The sequence below is a fragment of the Pecten maximus genome, chromosome 2, assembly GCF_902652985.1.
Source record: "Pecten maximus chromosome 2, xPecMax1.1, whole genome shotgun sequence".
Taxonomy (NCBI): domain Eukaryota; kingdom Metazoa; phylum Mollusca; class Bivalvia; order Pectinida; family Pectinidae; genus Pecten; species Pecten maximus.
This window is the reverse complement of record NC_047016.1, coordinates 22297009-22320256: the sequence shown is the minus strand read 5'-3', so window position 1 is coordinate 22320256 and position 23248 is coordinate 22297009. Positions and strand designations below refer to the sequence as shown.

General features: G+C 33.9%; 1 protein-coding gene across 9 annotated transcripts in view; it reads left to right on the top strand.

The window, feature by feature from the left end:
* The window catches only part of LOC117321526 (thrombospondin type-1 domain-containing protein 7A-like), a 282966-nt gene extending 260402 nt beyond the window's left edge, over positions 1 to 22564 (top strand). For 4 of the 9 annotated variants that reach the window (XM_033875956.1, XM_033875959.1, XM_033875957.1 and 1 more), the window contains 2 exons: positions 1890 to 1977; positions 6186 to 10258. In XM_033875956.1, coding sequence (XP_033731847.1) covers positions 1890 to 1977; positions 6186 to 7881 — 1784 coding nt within the window. In that variant the 3' untranslated portion in view covers positions 7882 to 10258. Of the gene's footprint in view, positions 1 to 1889; positions 1978 to 6185; positions 10259 to 17871 lie in introns of those variants that run through there. The other 5 variants (XM_033875962.1, XM_033875961.1, XR_004531377.1 and 2 more) reach the window with 4 other exon arrangements.
* Positions 22565 to 23248: the final 684 nt, after the last annotated feature.

Below are 23248 nucleotides of genomic sequence, written 5' to 3'. Positions count from 1 at the left end.
ATCGAAATTTTAACTGAACTATCTCAATTAATTCTGTAAAAGATATAAATCGTATATGATATGAAATGATATTTATCATTTTTGCTTCATACATCCAAAGAAGTGCATACACAACTGATAATGGAACTCCTGAACTATAAACTGAGCTGTCCAGGTCTTTGTTTGTGTCCTGGTTTTCCTATTGAGATCATTGTAAAACCTCATTATTCTATTATGACTTCGAAATGTTTCTGACATGTGGCCGTCTTGTTTTTAATATTTTAAATGAAAAAAGCAAACAAAATCCAATGATCAAGTTTTTTTTAAAGTTTTATTAACAAAAAGTATACTAATTTTTGTATTAGGATAAACACTTCTTTATATGAAAGTTTTTTATACAGTATACCGAGTAGTCTTACCTATACCGTCCTATCAATGATTGGTTATTAGTCCATAAGAATTAACCACCTGTACCAAATATGTATTACAGCATGAGTGAAATCTGCATGATTAATCTATTTTTAGAAAGTAATTTGTTATTTCAAAACATACTGCAATAATATTACTTTTCCTTAATACCAACCTGTTTAAGGTAATACTTGTATTATGATTTATTTATAAAACAAGGCATCAAACTTCATCTTTTTCCTCAGCTGTGAAACAGTACCCACATATATGGCTAACTACATACAGTGTATACATATATAAAAAGTCATTTATTAACCTCTGTCTACCGGTGGTAAATATGACTCATTGTAAACAAGTATGATAAATATAGATAATATTTCAATACCTTAATTGGAATTACAACATGCTTTGTTATCAGAACATCAAACAGTACTTTCCCTCAAATAAATACGTAGTAATATTGAAGGAGAAGGAACTATACATTTTGACACATCATTTTCATGGATTATATATATATTTTGTATGTTGCTTTGATGGATCAAAATCTACAAAAGTTGAAAACTGAATATTTAAATTGGCATTAACTAATTAGTGTGTGAGCAGTAAAAAAACAATAATTTAATTATCTACCTACATTGATTAAAATCATACAAACAATTACCTATACTTACAATAGGCATAATCTTATAAGCATTATGTTCCCATCATTCTTCAGTTTGATCTTGGTTTCCCTATTAACACTTAATAAAGCTCTTTTTGATTATTTTGTGTTGACAACAGTTTAAATCTCAACTTGTGTGCCTCTTTTAATTAATCATTAAAATAGGCTAATTGATGCGATATCCCTGATCTTGTTATTATTTGATGTGGTTCCCATGTAAATATTATCTATGATTGTTTTCAATGATAAAGACAATTTGAGATAATGTTTAGACTAAAATATTAACTGTTATGGATAAAAACTGTCCTTAAGTAATTATTGATGTATTTACAGTTTCTCTGTTACAGGAATTTTATAAAATTTCTTATTTATAGTTTTATTACACACATTTTAATCCAAAATTTGATTCCATTTATTTTTAGCTTTGAAATTAGATTCTGTAGTTGAATACAAAATTTTATATTTGTTTATCTGTAGATTTGAAACTTATGATTAGATTATTTAGTTGAATCTCAAAGTTGAAAACTAAATGAGATATATTGTAAGAGTATTGATGTATATAAAATAACAGAATGCTGACCAGTACGTGTCTTCCTCTGGCCATCTGGTATCATCACCAACTACTCAATTACTACACGGGAAGACTTCTACATCAACCTGTCATTTCTCTGTTACTTGTAAAATATAACAAAGGCTACAATCCTCATTTTATTAGTATTAGCTTATTTTGGCACTGCAATATTTCACTTTTTATTTCAAGCATTAATTAAATAAACAATAATTATTCACTAACATGTAAATTATGTCTTATTATATTGTAAATATTGTTTTGTTTCTCCAGAAGGAACACTAAATTTCTGGACGTATGCTGTTATCGCTGTGGGCACTATATTTGTGATATTTGTCACAGTTGCTCTGTACAACATGAGGTAGGTGAAAACTTTCTTTCTCAGAGATTTTTTTTATTCTTTTACTCATTTGCATTTCTCTATTACCTTTCAGTGTAGCTTTATATATTAGACTAACTTCTGACTTTTGCTTGTTTCATGCTACTTTTCTTCTTGATTGTTAATTCTGATTCTTCATTTATTAGTAGAAATTTTGATGGAGTTGGACATATTAGTTATCTCTCTTGAAGGTGTCTGCTTACATGTATGGTTGTTATATAATTATCTCCCTTTTTGATTATACACATAATATTATGTCCTGTGTCTTGTTATTTCCATTAATTATCTCCCCTGTCTGGTTGTAACCATTAATTATCTCCCCTGTTTGATTGTATTATTGTACTATATCCCTTGTCTGGTTGTATCCATTAAATATTTCCCTTGTCTGGTTATAGATTAACTATCTCCCTTTTATAATTGTACAACCTACCTTATCTCTTTTGTCTGGTTGTAACCCTTAATTATCTCCCTTTTAGATTGTACAACATAGTAGTATTACCTCCCTTGTCTGATTTTATTCCTTGATTATCTCCCATTTTCTGATTAAATATAGAAGTATTATCGCCCTTGTCCGATTGTATTAATTAATTATCTCCCTTGTCTAATTAAACATCGTAGTAGTATCTCCGATGTCTGGTTGTAATTATGAGTTACCTCCCTTATCCAATATCATCTACTGTGTCTGGTTGTCTTAACCAATTATCTCCCTTTTCTGATATTACAAAGTATAAATTTCTCCCTTGTTTTGCTGGGAACATTCGCCATTGTCTCCTTTGTTTGGCTCTATACAGTACTTCTAGATGTACCTAGTTATTATCTCCCTTGTTTGGTTGTAAACATATGTTAATACAAATATACTTCAATTGCCTAGCTGTAAATATTGTATATAATATCCCTTGCCTACAACTTTATTGTTTTAATTTCTGGATGTTACCAACTTAATTTAGCGCTGGTTGTAGAAAAAAATGAAACAATATTCTGATTTTTTTTTTCTGAAAGATAAAAAAATCTTTAGATGTTTTCACTCTAGGTATGCTAGAGGGGTGTTATTAGTACAAATATAATGAGCAAAAAAATAAATATCATGCAGAAATCACTTTTTTATTTACTCTTTCTACCCACTGTGTGCATGAATTTATGCTGCTCAGGTGGCTGTTTTAATTATCACTAGCATAATAACAAAGCTACTCCATACTTCAAGTAACATAACCCAAATTAATTAAATAAGAAAAAATATTTTTAATCTGCAAATGGGTTAGGATACATTTTGGATTCTGTTGCTGAAGGTTGTTATAAAAATGTTAATCAATTTCCTTCTGTAATGAAGTGTCAGCTACAATTGCACACCAGTTTTAAGTTTGCTGTAGACATTCCTCCAGATCAACTGACTGATTTAAATGTTTAAAACAAGGTTTTCCTTAAGGTACACATATAGATTATTAGTTTAAGTCCTGTTTAGGTAGATATTTGATTTAATGATAAATAAAAGGTAACCTATACTGAGTTGTCTCCCCTATAGTGTTAAGTATAAAGTTAGACAGATGACATATGTGAAATAAGGTACAAGTAAACCTCTGACAGAGTTGTCTCCCTTGTAGTGCTGTTAAGTTAGACAGATGTCATAGGTCAAATAAGGTACAGCTAAACCTCTGACAGAGTCGTCTCCCTTGTAGTGATGTAAAGTAGGACAGAGGACATATGTGAAATGAGTTATAGGTAAACTGTGAGTTGTCTCCATTATAGTGTTGTTAAGTTAGGCATGGCATATAGGTCTAATAAGGTACAAGTAAACCTCTCACAGAGTTGTCTCCCTTGTAGTGTTGTAAAGTTAGACATGACATATAGGTCTAATAAGGTACACAGGTCTCGCACAACTAATTAAGCCAATCAGCTGGTGTTTCACCTGAACCAAGTCCCTGAAGAAAATGTGTTTCTTGGGTTTGTAGCTAATTCTTGAGTAAATAACACATGCAATTGGTACTTTCTATTACGAGAATAAAGAGTAGGGTCTTGAGATTTTAAAAATCGAAAATCTACACTCCTGGTATGAATAGAAAGATGTAGGATTCCAGGTGTAAAAAGGCGGGAATTCCCCAGGTGGGGGTTCTCCTGTCCACTGTAAATATCAGGGTTACTGTCTTCCAAGTACTGGTGTGCTCTTATATGCTATTAAACCTATCCAATAACATCATTTTTCTGGTCTGGAAATCCTCAAACTTAAATTTGATATAAATTTCACAACATTTGAACTTCAAATGAGCGATTTAGGGGATGACGTCATTAGTAATAACATATAGTGAAGTAATTAGTTGTGTGAGACCTAAACCTCTCGCAGAGTTGTTTCCCCTATAGTGTTGTAAAGTTAGACAGATGACATAGGTCAAATGAGTTACAGGAAAACCTCTGTCAGAGTTGTCTCCCTTGTAGTGTTGTAAAGTTAGACAGATGTCATAGGTCAAATGAGTTACAGAAAAACCTCTGTCAGAGTTGTCTCCCTTGTAGTGTTGTAAATTTAGACAGATGACATTGAACATGTAAATCTCTGGCAGAGTTGTCTCCCTTATATTGTTGTAAAGTTAGACAGATGCCATAGGTCAAATAAGGTACAGGTAAACATCTGACAGAGTTTTCTCCCATATGGTGATATAAAGTAAGACAGATAGCATATGTGAAATGAGTTACAGGTAAACCTGTGACAGAGTTATCTCCCTTGTAGTGTTGGCAAGTTAGACATTGCATATATGTCTAATAAGTTACAAGTAAACCTGTCACAGAGTTGTCTCCCTTGTATTGATGTTAAGTTAGACAGATGACATAGAACAGGTAAATCTCTGGCAGAGTTGTCTCCCTTATATTGTTGTTAAGTAAGACAGATGTCATAGGTCAAATAAGGTACAGGTAAACCTGTGACAAAGTTGTCCCCCTATAGTGTTGTAAAGTTAGAAAGATGACAAAGTACATGTAAATCCCGTGACAGAGTTGTCTCCCCTGTAGTGTTGTAAAGTTAGACATGGATGTATTTTGAAATCGAACATTCAAAATAGCTGGTTTCCATGTTTATATTCCAAAATAAACCACTAGAAAATGATATATAAAATATATTTCTATAAATATATATATATGTATTTTCCCTGGTAGACATTTGTAATATTGATATTTGATAGAGGTTAAGATACATGAGAAGCTATATACAATGTAGGTAGGCAGTAGATTGGTGGTTGTAGTGTTATAGGTCACAATGGTGCTTCCTGGTTACTCTTATTCCTGTTCTAGGTAGTACTAGCTGCCCCCACTAGGAGGGCCACATATTCTAACTGTTAGCAACCAAGGTGTTCACAGATAAACCATTCTATAGGTGCTTAATAAGACATTTCATAGTTATATGATTTATTGTGTTTCACTAGAAATGATCATAAACTTTCTCACATTTAGTTTGCAGTAGAATTGCTGTAGTATTTAGTATGCTTCCATACTTTTGTATGCATTTCCATACATTATACTTGTATATTATTATTACACATGTTTTATATTGAATGTTTATAATTTTGTATATTGTAGCTATCAGTAAATATTATCTACTTGTTTATTATACTTTTTGTTGTTCCGTTTTGTTTAGTTTGGGTCAGTATATGTGCTGTATACATCACAAGGTGGCCTTGCAATTCCCAGTATATATTATAGATAGGACCCCTGGCGTATATCAATGTATGGTAGCATAACGGTATATATTAATTTTTTGGTGTTTAAATACTATTATCATGTATTATTGATTTCGGTTTGGAATCACAATTCTATCCATTTGTAACCAAATATCATCTTCAAAATACACACACATATATATATATATATATATATAAAGTAATGAAAAATACATATTCCAGGACAGGCATTACAAAAAATCGGTATTGTCTGTCAACTGTTTGAAAGTGACATTAAACAGTATAAATGTAGCATATATTATATGCATAGAAGGGAAATTCAAATTGACAGGCAGATAAAGAATTGCAAAACGTCTGCGTCAAGTGATTTTCCTGGTCATTTATTTGGTTATAATAAGTACAAGAGATTGGTTTAACAGATATTTAAATGAGGCACCTGGCTATCACAGATGTATACAGTGCACTATTCTGCTTTATTTTTGTGTTTTTAATGTTTGTGGTCTATTTCTCTCTCTGCTTCTTTCTGTACAGTGATTTCTTGCACTACGGTCCCCGCCCCCGGAATCGAGACAGTCTAGATGAGCTAGACAGTGCCAGTAATACCGGCTCTGCTTCAAGAAACAACCCGGATGGACTGACAACTCCAGATAACTGCAGTGTCTGTAAATCTATCCCTACCCCAGTAGACACGCTACCAAATGATCGAATGATGGAGACCAAGTGCAACATGAGTGTAGGTTCATGTGTTGAGACGATAGATAACCACGGGGAATGCAGTAGCCTGTCGCAAATACTGACCCACGTTTGTCCCTGCACTTCTGCTACCTCCAACACCCCTCCCGCCAAAGATATGCATGATTATAACAATGAGACCGACGTCAATTCGCCGCTAGTCCTCCCTGAGCATATTGGCATGTCCACAGCTTATAACTGCATGCAAAACTCCCGTTGTGAAATGTCGTCTGCCTCTACCCTGTCACCTCGATCCGTCCATCAATTCCCCGTCAGGTCAGACTCGGAGCAATCGGAAGATATGCCTAACTTCATCCCAAAAAGTCAGAGTTATCCTTATCGTGGAAGAACCAATTCTGATTCTGCCTTGTCTGCCTCTATGACCACTGCATCAGTGGCGGGAACATCAGTGTCGTCATATCCAATGGGAAAAGCCATGGAAAATGATACGGCCTTAACGAAAGTTCCAGATACTGTGGTTTTGTTGCCTTCCAATGACGACCTTACAAAGCCTTTATCATCGTCATCACTGAAGTCGCTAACAGATACCAGTGAATTTCCTCCTAATAATATTAATACAGAAAGTCTTAACGTCCTCGTACAAGATTTTACAAAGAAGATTGATTCCCTGTCCAGAGATGAGAGACCTTATGACATGAATTTGTATTCAATCTCGAGCAAACAACAAGGTCGAAGTTTTGACCAAAGCACGACTGAATCTACATCTCAGTCTGATATTGATTCGGACACAGAAAACGACCCCTTATTGTCTGATCCTTCACCAGGTCCACTGCGCCAATTGTATCCATCATTGGAACCAGAGACAGTCTCCCTGCTACAAAATGACAGCAATAACAATGCCAACAAGAATGATAATCCACGTGCAGACTGTAGTAGTAATTATAGCAACAAAAGTTCTTTTGATTATTCAACCAATGAAACAGAATCCGATAGTGGAAGTGATCGACTGTACATGTTAAAGTCACGTGATCGTGGTGCACCGAGACGACTGACAACAATTTGGAATGGTGGTCCACGAAAGGTACCGGATGAGCCTTACCAGCAGTCATATCAAAATCAACCAAAACGTGGAAGTGAATCTCCAAAAGTTGATGTGGTTCGGCCGGGTCGGCCGGGTCGGCCTAAATTGAAACGTCAGACAAAACTACAAAATCCACTAGAAGTTGCTCAAGTCGATTCAGGAGTTATTGCAGATACATGCTCTGCGTCAAGTGCTAATCCTAGCATTAGAGAAGATTCTTCCCCTGTGCTTCAGGAAAAGCCGAAAAAGGCTAGAAAGTTGCACAAGTTACAGAAAAGGAACTCTGATACACGTATCAGCAGTAGGGGTAGCTCTTCTCCGTCCTCACACAGGAGTAGGTCTTTACCACGAGCAATAATGGACAATAGTAAAGACGGTGATAGAACAACAAGTTCCAACGATATATCAGATGCCCCCGGAAGTGAGCGCACATGGAAAGAAACTATTTTATAAGAGATCTCTGAATTTTTGCAAATTTGGAATTGTGATTATTTTATTTCTTAAACACTCTCATTACCTATAACCATTATATTGTCAACTGCTATGACCCAAAATAAATAACAGGTACATGTATGAATTTTGTAATAATGTATTATATATTTGATATTACGACCGTTTCATACATCAATTTTTTATATTAATTGCAGGGTCTCCAATCATGGTTGTTGGAATAAGAGAGTGTGACTGCTATGTGTACCCCTTGATAATGTTGGAATGCTTTTTTTGTTTGTTTACCTTATTTGTTTGTTTTTGATGTTGTCAATGTGTTATAGATTATTTGTTTCTTGATTGTTCGAAGTTTTTTTAACCAACATAAACTACTCTTATTCATGAAATCTTTTATGAAAATGAATGTCTTAAGAAGACACTGCCTTTAAATTTTTTAATGAATTTCAGGGTCATTTTGATTTTTACGTGGAATCTTATTTCTGCTTTGGCTCGTTCCCGCATCTGAATTCATATGATATTATCGGCAAAAATAATAATAACTCCAAACTATAAATTATACAGCAAAGTGATTTAGAACTGTTCCTACAGTTATGAACGTGGTTTTTAATATACTGTGTGATTTGGTATTCGCCTTTATATACATTACCAAGTCAGTTACATGGTAAGACCCGATAACGAAGGATACTATTTAAACGTGAATAATAACTTCTTCCTTTGGTAATTTTCACTGATATTGTGACGTTGGATTATTATATGTTTAGAAACTTGAAATAATTAATGTTAGTGATAGTGAAGGATATTTTTCAATACATGTTTGCTCAACTTGTCAGACTCGTACGTCTAAGTGGAGTCTTTTATCATATCATGACGTACATCTGTATATATGTTAAAGATTTCATGAAATTGCTCAATTCTATCATTCAATTTTGTAAATATGTTAAGGTAGATTAGAAAGAAAGCTCTCCAAATAGTTATATTTGATAAGATATCATAATCGTATTCCTAGTGTAACTTAGCATTATATATATATATTTAATGGAAGCTTTGGTACATATATTAATTAAGTCATGGTAAAGATAATTGATAGGTAGGAAATATTACCTGGATATCTTCATGTAGGTAATTTTGTTTATTACGTAAGGAACTTAATAGAGATAACTGGTCAAGATTAGTGAAAATTAAACAATGTGTTACTATTATTTAACTTTATATACAAAATTTTGATACATTGTTATGAAATATATTATGTAAGAGCATCGACTGAAAATTGCACCATGATACTACAGTATACCATCATCAATGAGTATGGCATATAAAACCCATTATTTACATAATATATTGTGATACTCTAGCATAGCAGCCTGGTCACATGATTGAATCTATTAAACCATGGAAACCTAAATATTTTTGTTATCATAAAACACGATGATTCAGTGTAAGCTCTAAAATTAAATTTGACTGAAGTTTCGATATGCATATTAAATATGTAAATGATTAGTTTTTATATAAGTTATTTATATAATTACTATATATTTAAAGATGAAGAGCAGTGTGAGATTCGTATTTGATATAAAGAATTATAACCAAACATAGAAAGTTAAAAGGCAGCATTTTGAAGGTCGACGTCTAAAGTAATTGTGGTATTTGCGTTATATACAGTTGGTATTTGCCCCTGATTTCATGTATTGGTGTGCATTAACAAACAGATTTACCCAATATAAAGCTTCTTTGGAATTTAAAAAGAAATAGTTGCACGATTCAATCCCAAGCATGCCCAATAACCGCTTTAATTGCCTGCTTTGCATTCTTATCAATAAAAAACATGGTTTCATATTTACGGAAATTAACTCCCTACATTATGGGTTTAATATATTTAAGAATAACAGACTGAGACATTTCCTTGTAATTTTACGTAATTAATCTTTGCTTATCTGGAATTTCCCGATGCTATTTTATACTGTCATGAATCTGATGTTGTGTATGCCCTACATGAGAACATAATCAATTTCATGTTTGTGGTATTTTTAGATGTCATTTATTTCCGTAGTTTTGTTGCAATTACAGCCATCTTTGTTTCATTATATTTTCGTAGTACAAGTATAGGATTTAATATCATATTGTTTCGCAACAAATATAGTATTAGATATTATATTGTTGCGTTACAATATAGTATGATAACATTATATTGTTAGGCTATCAACATAAATATCTTAATCATGTTTTAAGTAAAGAATTAAGCTTAAGGCAAAATTCATATCAGCATTTTTGAAATACGATGTATATATGCATATATATATATAATTAATTTTTCTTTGTTTTCATGGTAAATACTCAAATGTGATTGGTCGAAAAATTCTTTTCATTCTTCTAAGAAAGAAATTCCGAGAATGGCGCGAAAAATGTGACGTCACAATACGACAATTGACGTTACGTATTGATTTGAAAAAAAGAATCCCATTTAAAACCAGTAAAATTGTATATAAAACATGTTTAAGATTAGAAAATCATTTTCAAAAATTAATTATAAGCGTTGATGTCAATTTCTTTTTAGTTTCATCGGGGTATGAAACAAATTTTGTTTGCAAACTTCTGTAAGAATCTGCTACGCGGATTCATACAGTTTGCAAACAAAATTTGTTTCATACCCCGATGAAACTAAAAAAAAATGACATCAATGCTTAAATATAATATATGTGAAATATAAAGAATCGTTTCTTATCAAACATATCACGTATTTATGTAAACATCACGTGATTTTACGCGGCATCTTTCCTACATCTGAATAAAGTGGCATCGTTTATTCCTACATCTCACGTTGTGTGAATATTAATTGACACCTAAATCTCGCATAATTTGTAAGAACATTATAATAGATATTAAATTGTCTTTTTTTTTTACATATTTTTGTAGACATAATGCTTTTCAATGACGTAATAAATAAAACCGCATATGTTTCAAGCATCGATGTGATGGCCAATTGTCCATTCACATCAAAAAGATGTTTTTGTCTGATGAAAATGTTTGTAAATAAAATCTGTAGCTAGTATTTAGTTCAAATATATAATTTTTGCTGATCATTGTTAAGTAACCTTACATGTTAAAACACGTGTACAGGATACGATATGATGCCCCGACTGCGTGTTTATACAAATAATAATTCCTCAGTCATTTTAAGTTTTCTTAGTTCATACAGTGAACTATGTTTATATCCCTTCATATCATAAACTCCAAAAGTAGGTCATATGATTTGTAAATACATCTATCAGTATTACTTGATACTCCGTCAACAGAATGCTGCATACATTGTGTGCGTGCGGCATAATGACACTAATTGAACAGGAAATGGCGGGTACATTTCTGTTGGCGATATAAACAGGTGTTAGCTGCGAGGAGAAAAACATGTGTGCCTTGTCAAGTGTTTGTTTTGGAATTGTAACAAACATGATTCGTTTATGAATAAATAAGATTGTTTCGGTTATTATTCCATCTTTGTTGTTGAGATGACTCTTTTGTATTGTTGTTTTTATCCAATGAAAGAAGCTTAATCGTTAATAATATAACCCGTAAAATACCATTAGGTGTTGTTACCGTCAAGATTTAATAAAACGAAGCACTCTAATTAGTCAGGTGTTTATTGAGTGTTAACACCTCGCAACAACTGGAGTCATTTCAGAACTTTTATTGACAGTGAACATATATATGTTGAAGGTTCAAACTAATGAGAGTCTGTTTTCTTAATTTAACAGCTTGTTGCTGCATACGACAATTTTCGGTCTAAGACAAGAAAAATCATTTCGCCAAATTTTTATTTGAATGAGACACAAAGAGGTTTGGGCAATGCCATAGGATACAAAAGTAACACACACATAAAAAAACGGTAAACCTGACAGCAATTTAATGTGAATGAGTTAAGAAATAAAGGCACAAATACGACAGACATATTTTAAATTATACTTAATGATATTCTGTGGCTGTCAATAGCGGAATCTAGACACAAAAAATATCGAAATGCACTCCATATAAATATACCTTGTCATAACGCAAGACATTTTAAAAGATAAGCGAACCCATGCAAATGAAAATCATTCAATAGTATCGATAGAAAAGCAGAGGTCAAGAATTATGAATTTGTACTACTGTCAACAAAGACGATTTACCAAGAACACCTTAATACGAGAAGAAATTTGTGAGAAAGATCCTGGTTGAGTTCGTGCCAATATCCATTGGCACTACATAATACCCTCTCTGGCACAGCATGCTTTTTGTTTCATATCAGGACATTGCAAGGTCGCGCAGTTTCACTTTCTAGATCAATAATGTATATCGGTATGTTGTCTTTAAATTTTAGGAATCTTATTGTCCCTACCGTATCACTCTTCTGAACAAGGAAATAGGGACACTTTAAGATATTCTGCAACAGCCATGTTGTTACCAAGTGACAATACCGACGGCCTATCTCTAAGCTTAGGCCATTACTGAACGGAGCATTCTACTTTCCTACAGACAGAGTTTAATTAGTGCAGCTACATACAGATGCCAAAATATTCTTATAATTGTCATTTCGCGATGGAAGTAAACTGCTCAAATTTTCAAGACAGGGCTTTGAGACAAACAAGTTAATGAAGACTGTTGCCAAATTCTGTGGTCGCCACCCTGATCTATTTGAGAAATATTCTATATTTTTGTTATGAAACGGAGATAGACACTCTTTTGATGCTCTTTGACTTTATTTAACTGAGCTTGACTTCAGCGGTGTTATGGCACTGAATCTAGTGTATTTTTAGTACTGTTGCAAGGGTTAACGCACAAAATGTATTTGTTTTACTTTTGGCCTTCTCCCATCGATATATAATTCAATTTAAGGTTTTGTTCACGTGTCGGGATTTTCTTGCTTTAATTGCCGTGTGTTATAAGGGCAACCTTATATATCGATATTGCTTTAGAGTCTACAATCCTCCTTAATAGATTTAATCAGCAATGCATCTCAATTCTTGTCACGCTGTCTGTTTTCGGTCTCAGTAATTCAATTACAAAATTGCATTATCGTCTTTGTTTTTCTGAGCAATGAGATGAGAATAACAAAAACATTCATTCAGAACACTAATTGACGCGAGAGAGATACGGATAACAGCAAGACGCCAGCTGGACATAAACTGGAAGGGAAGCCAGTACATACAAGGCTGTTTAGTCATACGGTCGCGTTTCTTGACTTGGTATGATGTTCTATGGCACTTAAAAAAATGGTGCACTTTATGTAAAATACAGCCCATCTTAGTCACCGGTATATCAAAACTTTAATGCACCAGTTCTAATGTTGGAAACAAAACTAGTTATTACTACAAACGTATTTCTTGCTGACATTAAACCAACTCTGATTATTTGTTATAAATGTTTGCAGAAAGATTTTCAATGAACTATCTGCACTCGTTTAATTTCCATTATTTTCATCAATGTAATTCATAGCAAAAACAAAGGAATCAAAACTCGATCTTAGGGTATCTTTCGGTTTGATGTTGAAATTCGTCCGCATAGTCGTAATTGTTTGCACTCCTTTCGGATTTACTTTCCATGATTGTTTATAACAAATACTACCGCAGCGTGGTGTCGTCCTTTATTTTGTCCCATAAGCAATTCTTCGATACAGACTGATAGGGATCACCTGTGTTGAAACTGATACTAGATTCTGGTAGCAACATTTACGAACTTGCTCAATCACATCAGCAGTGGTTGTTCCCCTCACAGCAGTCTTATATGGACTCTATGGATGTGCCTTGGATAGCCACCTGTGTAGTATTGTCACCGCTCTAGTGATGTTACCATGGTTACATGTATTTTGCCTCACTGTAACTCAATATGTTTGACTTACCGGTTCCCAGAAGGTAGCACCATGAAATCAGTTTTGGTGGAAAGCTTCTGTTGTCTTGATAGCCAAGAGGTAAGAACATTCTAGGTTTTGATTGGTTTAAATATCCTTTGCAAGCAAACCTATTTCTGCCTTCATACTGCAATTTCTATCTTCATTTATATTTCTTACCAAAAATGTTCTGAAAATCTTAACTGGATTTGTGTCATGGTGCATGCCTCGTTCATGAGGTGCTTGGGATTCCACTTTCTTTCCGGAATATTTACTTGAAAAGCTTTATTTCCTGTTACTGGTTTCTGTTCCACTGAACTTGCATGTATCGCCTGGTTATATACTTAGTCTTCTGTCCTTTAAGCCGTCTTGTAAAGAGCATGGGCTGTATGGTTTCTGCCCCACGGTAGCTTATACTGGCCTCCAGTATCGCTTCCTGCTCTTGTTTTGGTAATTTGTACTTTTGATAATCATGAGTTTGTGTTTCTTTGAAAGTATGACTTTACTAGTTGGTAATCTGATAAATGCAGTTTCCGGTTTACTCCAAGCAAAACTCTCCTTTCCAGAATGTTGTCATTTCAATCCATATTCTTCAATTAATCTGCATTTTAATCACTTGTTAAGTAGAATCCTGGTCAGCTCCGAGTTTGAAACAAGTGAAAATAACATCTCTTCTTACACCGTAGTAACGTCAATCTATTGACTGGACATCATTGGGTTTTTTGTGTGTTTTACACGTTCTTTTCTAGATGGCATGTATCAATAAGCGGTGACCAATCACCTTTATTAGGCTAGTCAATCTAGACATCGCCGTATTGAACTGGTGAATAAAGTTGGTAAATAGGACTGATATTTATAACTCATTGATAAGTGTATAACACGCTTATTCCAGTGTCATCCGGGAATCAGCCAACCACATTTTACAACAGTTATTATACTCTTATTGGCCCAAAGTGGGAGCGAACTGAAGTACCCGGGGAGTTAGATGAAAATAATACCAGATACTGTATCTTTGTAGTGTTTGATGTCCATTATCACGAATGGGATTGTGATTTTTATGAAATGTTTTAAAGATGTACAAGGACACGATTGTTATAGAAACAATCACTACCTTCATACATATTTTGTTTAAAACGTTAAAGAATATTGTGCTACCATCAGCCTGCCGACAGTATTAGTATCTCGTGATGGACGGTGTTAATGTCACCGAGCTCATGAGCGCCGTAACGCGAGACTACCTCACAGTAAAATTATATCTGCCTTCCTCAAAAGCTTCCTTTGGGTTTAAGATTCTGATAAAGTCAAGCATATTAGTTCTTGTCTCTAACGATCTTTTGTTTTGAAAGTCAATCCAGAACTGACTAATAATCCGTCGGTTCCGTGAAACTTATTATATAGACGTTAAATATGTTTGATGTATTTGCTTGTCGCTTTCAACGAGTCGTGAGGTGGTAACCCACTTCATTTCCCTCCGTGTGTCTTATATCCGCACGAGTTTACGTGTCATCTCCGAGGTAAAAAAATCAACATGAGTTTACGTGTCATCTCCGAGGTAACGTGTCATCTCCGAGGTAAAAAAACAACAACACGAGTTTACGTGTCATCTCAGGTAAAAAAAAACAACAACACGAGTTTACGTGTCATCTCCGAGGTAAAAAAAAAAAAACAGCACGAGTTTACGTGTCATCTCCGAGGTAAAAAAAACCAGCACGAGTTTACGTGTCATCTCTGAGGTAATAAACACAAGGGAACTGTGGTAATAATGACTTGCATTGGCGGGGCTGTTTAGACATCTGCATGTATCGGCTCGTATTAAAGTATGACGTTCATCCGTCTGTGAGCAATCGGTTGTAAATATATTCCACGCATTTTTTAAAATGAAGTAATGTTGGTTTAGGTCCCATCAGAAATCACATTACTACAGGCGAGAGCGAGATATCTGTTATTCTTATTCTTTTCTTATTTTTTTCATATTTTATTTGAACATGACACCGTTTGTATCGCCGCCGACGCTTTGATATTATATGTATATAGGAATTATTCTTAAATGATAAAAAGGAATCGCAGTAAATTGTATTTTTCTGTTTATTCTTTTATTTATTTCAATAACATTTTGGATATGCATGGAAGATTAAACGTTTTACTGTGAACGCACACTTATCAGTTCCATTTCCCGACCTAGCTAATTGTTCTGCCGTGTATTGACTATAACTCTTTACGGAAATGTCTATAAATAACCAAAAAAATGAATATATTTGTACAGCTTTATCAACTCAGTTTTACGGAAATTTCGGAGCGTCAATGTTATACATCGACCGCTCCTCTTCGCCGCTGTCGAAGGGTTAAAAACCCAACAGAGTATAATTCTACTATTATATTGTTATGTACAGTTATACTTCTGTGACGGTCTGCCGTAAATTTTAGTAGTCGCTAACATAACTATTACCCTCGCTTAATTCATATGAAATATTTTAGACAAGACACGAATGCCTGCACCAAACTGCCTAAACACAAATGCATGACAGATATGTCCTCCCTGAACATGCCGTGCACGTGTATTTGGCATGTTTCTTACTGAGCTGAAGCTTTTTAGGCATTGCCTTAATTAGTGTGAGTTAGCCGTGTTCTGGAATTGTTTCAAAACACTATAGTTACAACATGCTGCTCATTTACATAAGACAGATCTACTTAGTCTGCTATACATACAAATGATCACAGGCTATGGGCGATCTATACATACAAATAATCACAGGCTATAGACGATTTATACATATAAATGATCACGGACCATAATTAAAATCTAGATGGTCATTCTCCCTACGTTACATGGACATCTAACGACATTGCATAAGGGGTCACGTCAGGATGACTTTTTGGATTAACCAATCTACTTACAGAATCTGGGAAGTGAATTTAGTTTGTGCGAAATATCATGACTTGGGTGCAAAGCTTGCATAATCTGACAATGTGTTTTCAAGTTATTTCATCCAACGTAGCATATAGCTTTATACATTCTGTGCCGAAATGGTTAGCTTCAGATGCATGATGTGACGAATAGATGATATTGATGACATCGAAAAATTGAAAATTCGACCTGAAAGTGAAATATTGAAATAGCAATGGTGACCAGAACGTGACCCCTTATGCGATGGTGTTAGCTAATCATGTACCAAAGTGACAATGAACATCTATATTTTAACTAGATTGATACAACACTTATTACTGTCAATATTCTGTTTGATCACTGTTTACCTATTACACTAAAACTTTTCTACACCATCACTACAGTTAAACGTAAGGCAATCTTCATCATTTGGATATAAAGGCGTTTTATGCAAAAACACCACAGACTCAGGACTATCTCTATGAGAGTTTTATAAAATGGAAAAAAAACACACAAGCTAGGCGCAACGCGATCTGTGACATTTGGATATCAATATTTCATGCAAAATAATACAAGATAAGTACAAAACCATCTACAACATGAGGATTAAGGCATTCTAAACAAAACACCAAGGCTAAGCGCAAGGCGGTCTGCGACATTTGGATATAAACGCTTTATGTAAAAGATAAAATATCACTGACTAAATTGAGCAGATACATGAATCATATATTTGACGTTGAATACAAAGGATGTTGTGTTTGGTATTGATAACGGCGATAGTTGTTACTTTTGTAACTAGTGATTGCCTCTTGGTAGGATAATTTGATTATCTGAGATGGATCCCTTACCTTGAACCTCCATTTACACTTTTTTAACCGACGTCCCGCAACATAACAGCGTATAGTTATCTGTTTACAGACATTAAAAGATCTATACCATTATACACTGCATTCAAACGTACAAGCCAATTTCTGCGGTGACAGGTTTGCTATGTAATAATTTCTACACGTGTTTGTATGAAACAACACCCACTTCTTCTGAGGATATATACAGATGTAATTTCTTATAAACGTAATGATAGATTGCCAAAGTTACATTAATAACATTTTCTAAAATGAAGTTCATATTAAAGGGAAAAAATAGAGAACTATATATACAGCATTTTATTTCAAACGTTATTATTATATGTAAAGTATAGCCAGTCGTCATTTATAATTGCTATTGGCATTAATTTCCTGTTTTTTCTGATTTCCAGTCGGAGTGTGAGGAAGGACAGAGCTAACATGAAGAGAATGATGATGAAAAGGTGTACTTCTATGGAATCCATGGGTGTCGTCATTGGTAACAACGGTAACCAAGACAACGCTACAGAAACTTCCAGCAATCACAAGACCACAGCAGTCGTAACTACTGTTTACGTGCCAGCGGAGAAATGTGCTGAACTTTGACCTCATACATAGTGTTGGTCATGGGTTGCTTTAGTAACCATGAATGAGTCCCAAGCGCATAAAGACTGGTCGGTGGCTCCTTTTCGAACAGGCGATACATATCCCAGTGTGTGGCTATCGTAATTGTAGAAAGTAAAGACATATTTATGGTACAAGGAAGGCGCAAATGATGTGATATTTGTTATACGATTTGAGATCTGATAGGATACTGTGACAGTATGAAACATCAAATCTTCACACAAATTCTACCACGAAAATCAAAGAAAAGCGAACACGGTTATAATTGCTATCCGATTGGTTGAATTAATTTGACGTTTTTAACAACATTGTCATACAATACATTGTATATGCCTTCGTACTATAGAAGAATATCCAGTCACAAATGAAATGTCACAAATGTTATATCTAAACCGCGTGTATCTTAAAATTGATTTACTTTCGCATTAAAATCCGTTTGAAAACTTCAGTAAACAACATTGCCCCTGCGGTAATATAACACCTCGTAAATAAGACGTTAAAGTCGGATTTTATTAATATCGTTTTGTACTTTTACTGAAATTTGTCGCACGTCGTAGGCGTCTATCACGTGACTTATGGTGTCATAAATCGATATAATGTAATTATCTTGTTACACTGTTCTGTTTCCGCATTTTTAAAATCACTTGTTTTCTTCTAACACTACTTTTAAGACATCATTGTATTACACATCAGTGATATGTTGTATATAAAGTATCAAAAATAATGTCTGCCCGATACGATATCAGCTAACGATGTTTTAGAATGATCAACAAGCATTATGTGACAGCTGAAACAAAAACCTACGACGTAGACTGCATGTAAATAAAAACAAAACTGAATATAAACATTACAGTGTGTTTATCAAAATACATGCACAGGTTTAATATCAAGTCCAAAGCTAAAATAAAAATATCGCAGAAAGATGAAATATGGTAATTTTATTTCCGGAACTTACCGGTACGTGTGAATATTTGGTAATTATCGATTCAACAAAAATCTAATTAATTATAATGCTTAACATAATTGAACTGATGACGTTGTCATACTTCCACGTAATCTATAAGCCGTCAGTATTCAACTTAAAGTTTGTAATGGTATCAGTGACAAAGTACAGTTCTATTGCATAAATGATGTGTGTATATATTATTGTTTTTGATTTTTAAAATTTCAATGAAGTGTCCTTTAATCTACGTGCTGAATAAATAAAATACAATAAGATAATCTTCAATATTTTATCAGACTAGTTCTTACCTTACTGCAATCTAGTGTACCACGTGATCTATTTATAGTAGTATTTATATTAACCAAATATGGTTAGGAAAGTCGATTTCCATTTTGTTAATGTTGATAGATTTTTATCTCTATCATTATTGTAAATACAGATGTTTTGTTGAGTTTTATTTTACATTTTTACATGATGTGTGTCCCAATGTAACATTAAATTACCTCAGAAGTGTTGTTTTACAATGTACCAGGCGACACGGTAAATAGCAGATCAACTGAACTTTCGTACGACACATCAAAAACAGGATTATAATTTTTATAATAAAACGTTCTTGTCTAAACTTAAATAATCACAAGTCAGAATTCAGCTTTTGTATATAGACTTGCGGGCTGAGAGTTTAGCTAAACCATTCATCGATTGACTTTTAAATGCAAAATTGTTACGTTTTAGAGATTGAATACGAGCGAATATGTCGGACCGGACCAAATTATATTTTGTATATACCAAGCTCAGTTGACTTGCTATTTACCGTGGTAGCGAAGTTGTATATATTTATTGTAATGTATTGTGATATTTTTTTCCGAATCCCTGTTTCCATTTGTGACCTATTTAATATAGTAAACACTAGTGTTATCGATGAGTGCTTTCCTTTAATGTCTGGCGACTATATTAGATGTCTGCTACTGTTTTGAATTGCAATTCTTATGCTGGGTATTATATATAATGTGTACATACTACAAAAAAACCTTCCATGAAATCATAAGCTGAGCAAAGGAACACTACAATATCAGTGTACTAGTAGTTTAGCTAACGCTGATGACTAGTATTGCTTGTGATATACGTATGTACATTTTAACGTTGAACAAGTAGTTGTTCGTCTTTAATCCTGTGAATACGTAACATATAAACATATTAACTATGTTTAGAATTTTGGGAAGTTTACACTGCTTTCACGAGTTTTCCTGAACTTAAGATTTTTGTCTTCGAAAAACATTGCAGAAATTAAAGAAACTGTCCTTAACGGAAAAAATTATAAACACTATTTTCCGGTAAGGGGATCTTCTTTTACTTAAGTTAAGGAACGCTCGTAGGGTAGATATATGGCTAGAAAGTCGGCAAAAACAATGGAAAGATGGTATATCGGTATATATTCACACAGGGAGTTGCTCATATTCCTAAATACAGTAATCATTGTCTCAACTTACGTATAGGAAGACTCTTACAGGCAAGCTACCATCGACACCTTCACACCTTCCTACTAATCGTTACGGGAATCACAGATTATACGTACTACGGTAATTCCGAGGTAAACCAACCATGTTTGATGCTTGCATAAAAACCTAATATATCCGCTTACCAAGGATACAATCCATTACCTTCCTGTAAGGACAGTATTGTGATCAACACCCTTGGCAAGCGAAGATGTCATAAATAAATCTACACTTACCAATGGTTACGATCCAGTTCCTTCATTTGAGGACAGTATCGTGATGAACACTCTTGGCAGGCGAAGATGGTAACTATATCAGAACAGGGAAATAGGTATGTATGTGATTTGAATTGTTCTACTACTTATACCTAGCTATCATTCCTGAATAACATAACAATAGCTTGTGTAATATATCAATTGTCCTGTTTATACATCGTATATTATGACATTGTATTTGTATATCCATATTCAACATTGCAATATGATGTAATTTTCATATTAAACAATATTTTAACATACTGATCATTCATCAAGCGATTTCCCAGACCTATTTTGTTACACAGATATCTAAAGAGAGAGTTAAACTGGTAAACAAATGTATCGACGGCGTGTCGTACATCCTTGCTACTCCTCTGTTAATCCAGCATCCACAAGGTTTGTTGGGAATCTAACAAAAACATGTTTGGATTAACATCTTAGTGATTTGTTTTCATTCATTTTTGCTACCATTTGACATTTTTCGCTGAAAACAATATCTTTGTTGTAAAAGAGAACATTCATTGTAATTTTTTCTCGCGTTATTAAACCTCCCTCAGTGATACTACCTATCTTGGTCATATTTTGGTCGCTGGGTCTGAATGGTAACTGTTGTTACTGATTAGGTCATATTTTGGTCGTTGGTCCTGAATGGTAACTGTTGTTACTGATTAGGTCATATTTTGGTCGTTGGTCCTGAATGGTAACTTTGTTGTTAATGAATAGGTCATGTTTAGATCGCTAGATCATCTGAGGAATACATTGGTACTTTATATAGGCCATGTGTAGGTTACTAGGTCATTTGTGTGATAATTTTATGGACTAATGTATGTTATATTTGATCATTCATATAATGTATATAAATCAATAATCAAATTAATCTGAAGATATTTTACATTGGTGTATAAAATAATATCATGTTCATTTCACAATATACGGCTTTGCCAGTCAGGGTGTTAATTCCCAGTTATTTATTTCTGCAAAGCAAAATGGTATTTACCCATCTTCCCCGCATTACTTTACTTCTATTATTGAAATATTTGAGGTGAATTATGTTTCTTGATGAACGCTTTTGACTACAGCACATTATGTTATCAGCATATTTTTGTCATAGTTCGAAAAAACATCGGAGTGACATCATTAAGGTATAATTATTTTCTCCTTCGTAAACTGCACGCAACAATGATGATTTTTTTCTTTTTGCCGGATCGTTATTAGGCACTTAATGTCAGGAGACACATCTAATTTTTATGCAAACGTGTTTTTGGATTTTTTTTCCAATAGTGTGATTGGATAATTTCCTCCAATTATTTATTTTACTTGTCTATTCTACCGAAAGTAACCGACATTAATGATTTTTCAATCGTGATAAAAAGCAAAAAGTATTCTTTATTTTGAATTCAAACTTGAGTGGTAATATTTATAGCAGTATCGGATCAAACACCAGAAATGTCTTCTTATGAAATATTTAATTAGTAAAGCATTTATTATCCTAGACTGTAGAGTAGTATCCGAGTGTTAATATACTTCCTGTTTTAGAGGTTTTGGGGTTTTATTATCGCCATGTTTAGCATGGTTGATTTGTTGTGGTTTCTTTTGAGACATGCAAAACCAAATCAGTTTGCAGTTATCAATAAATCACTTTCCTGACATCATTCATGATTCCATATCGCCCCCTACTGGCGATTAATCAAATGTAAAGCGTCCCCTTGTGGCGGTTATTCGGTTTACTCTTCCAAGACATCATTATTGCAAAGCAAAGGAGAGAATAAAATTTTGAAAAAAATGAAAATGTTGTCATTGTTATTCTTTTCGACTTATTAATGTACATGTATTCTTATATATCAAAATATCGGTTTAAGCGTTTTTGTAGAGCCTATCATTTCACGATGTAAAAAGAGAGTACAGACGTTTAAATAGAACCGTTATCCGAAATCAGAATAAAAAAGTAACAAAATAAGATTATAATTGAAAAGTACACGGATAACAGTGTCTGTCCTTATCAACGGCATATGAATGTAGTCCAGGTAATGGCAAGTTCTCAAAGTAATGACATGTAAATCTAGACCCAGTGCAGGTAATGCCAAGTGCTCAAAGTGATGGCATATAAATCTAGTCCAGATAATAGCAAATTCTCAAAGTGGTGACATGTAAATCTACACCAAGTCCAGGTAATACCAAGCTCTCAAAGAGATTATATGTACATCTAGACCAAGTCCAGGTTAGGCTAAGATCTCAAAGAGATGACATGTAAATCTAGACCAAGTCCGGGTAATACCAAGCTCTCAAAGAGATTATATGTACATCTAGACCAAGTCCAGGTTAGGCCAAGTTCTCAAAGAGATGACATGTAAATCTAGACCAAGTCCGGGTAATGCCAAGCTCTCAAAGAGATGACATGTAAATCTAGACCAAATCCAGGTATTGCAAAATTCTCAAAGAGATGACATGTTAATATGAGCCAAGTCCGGATTTC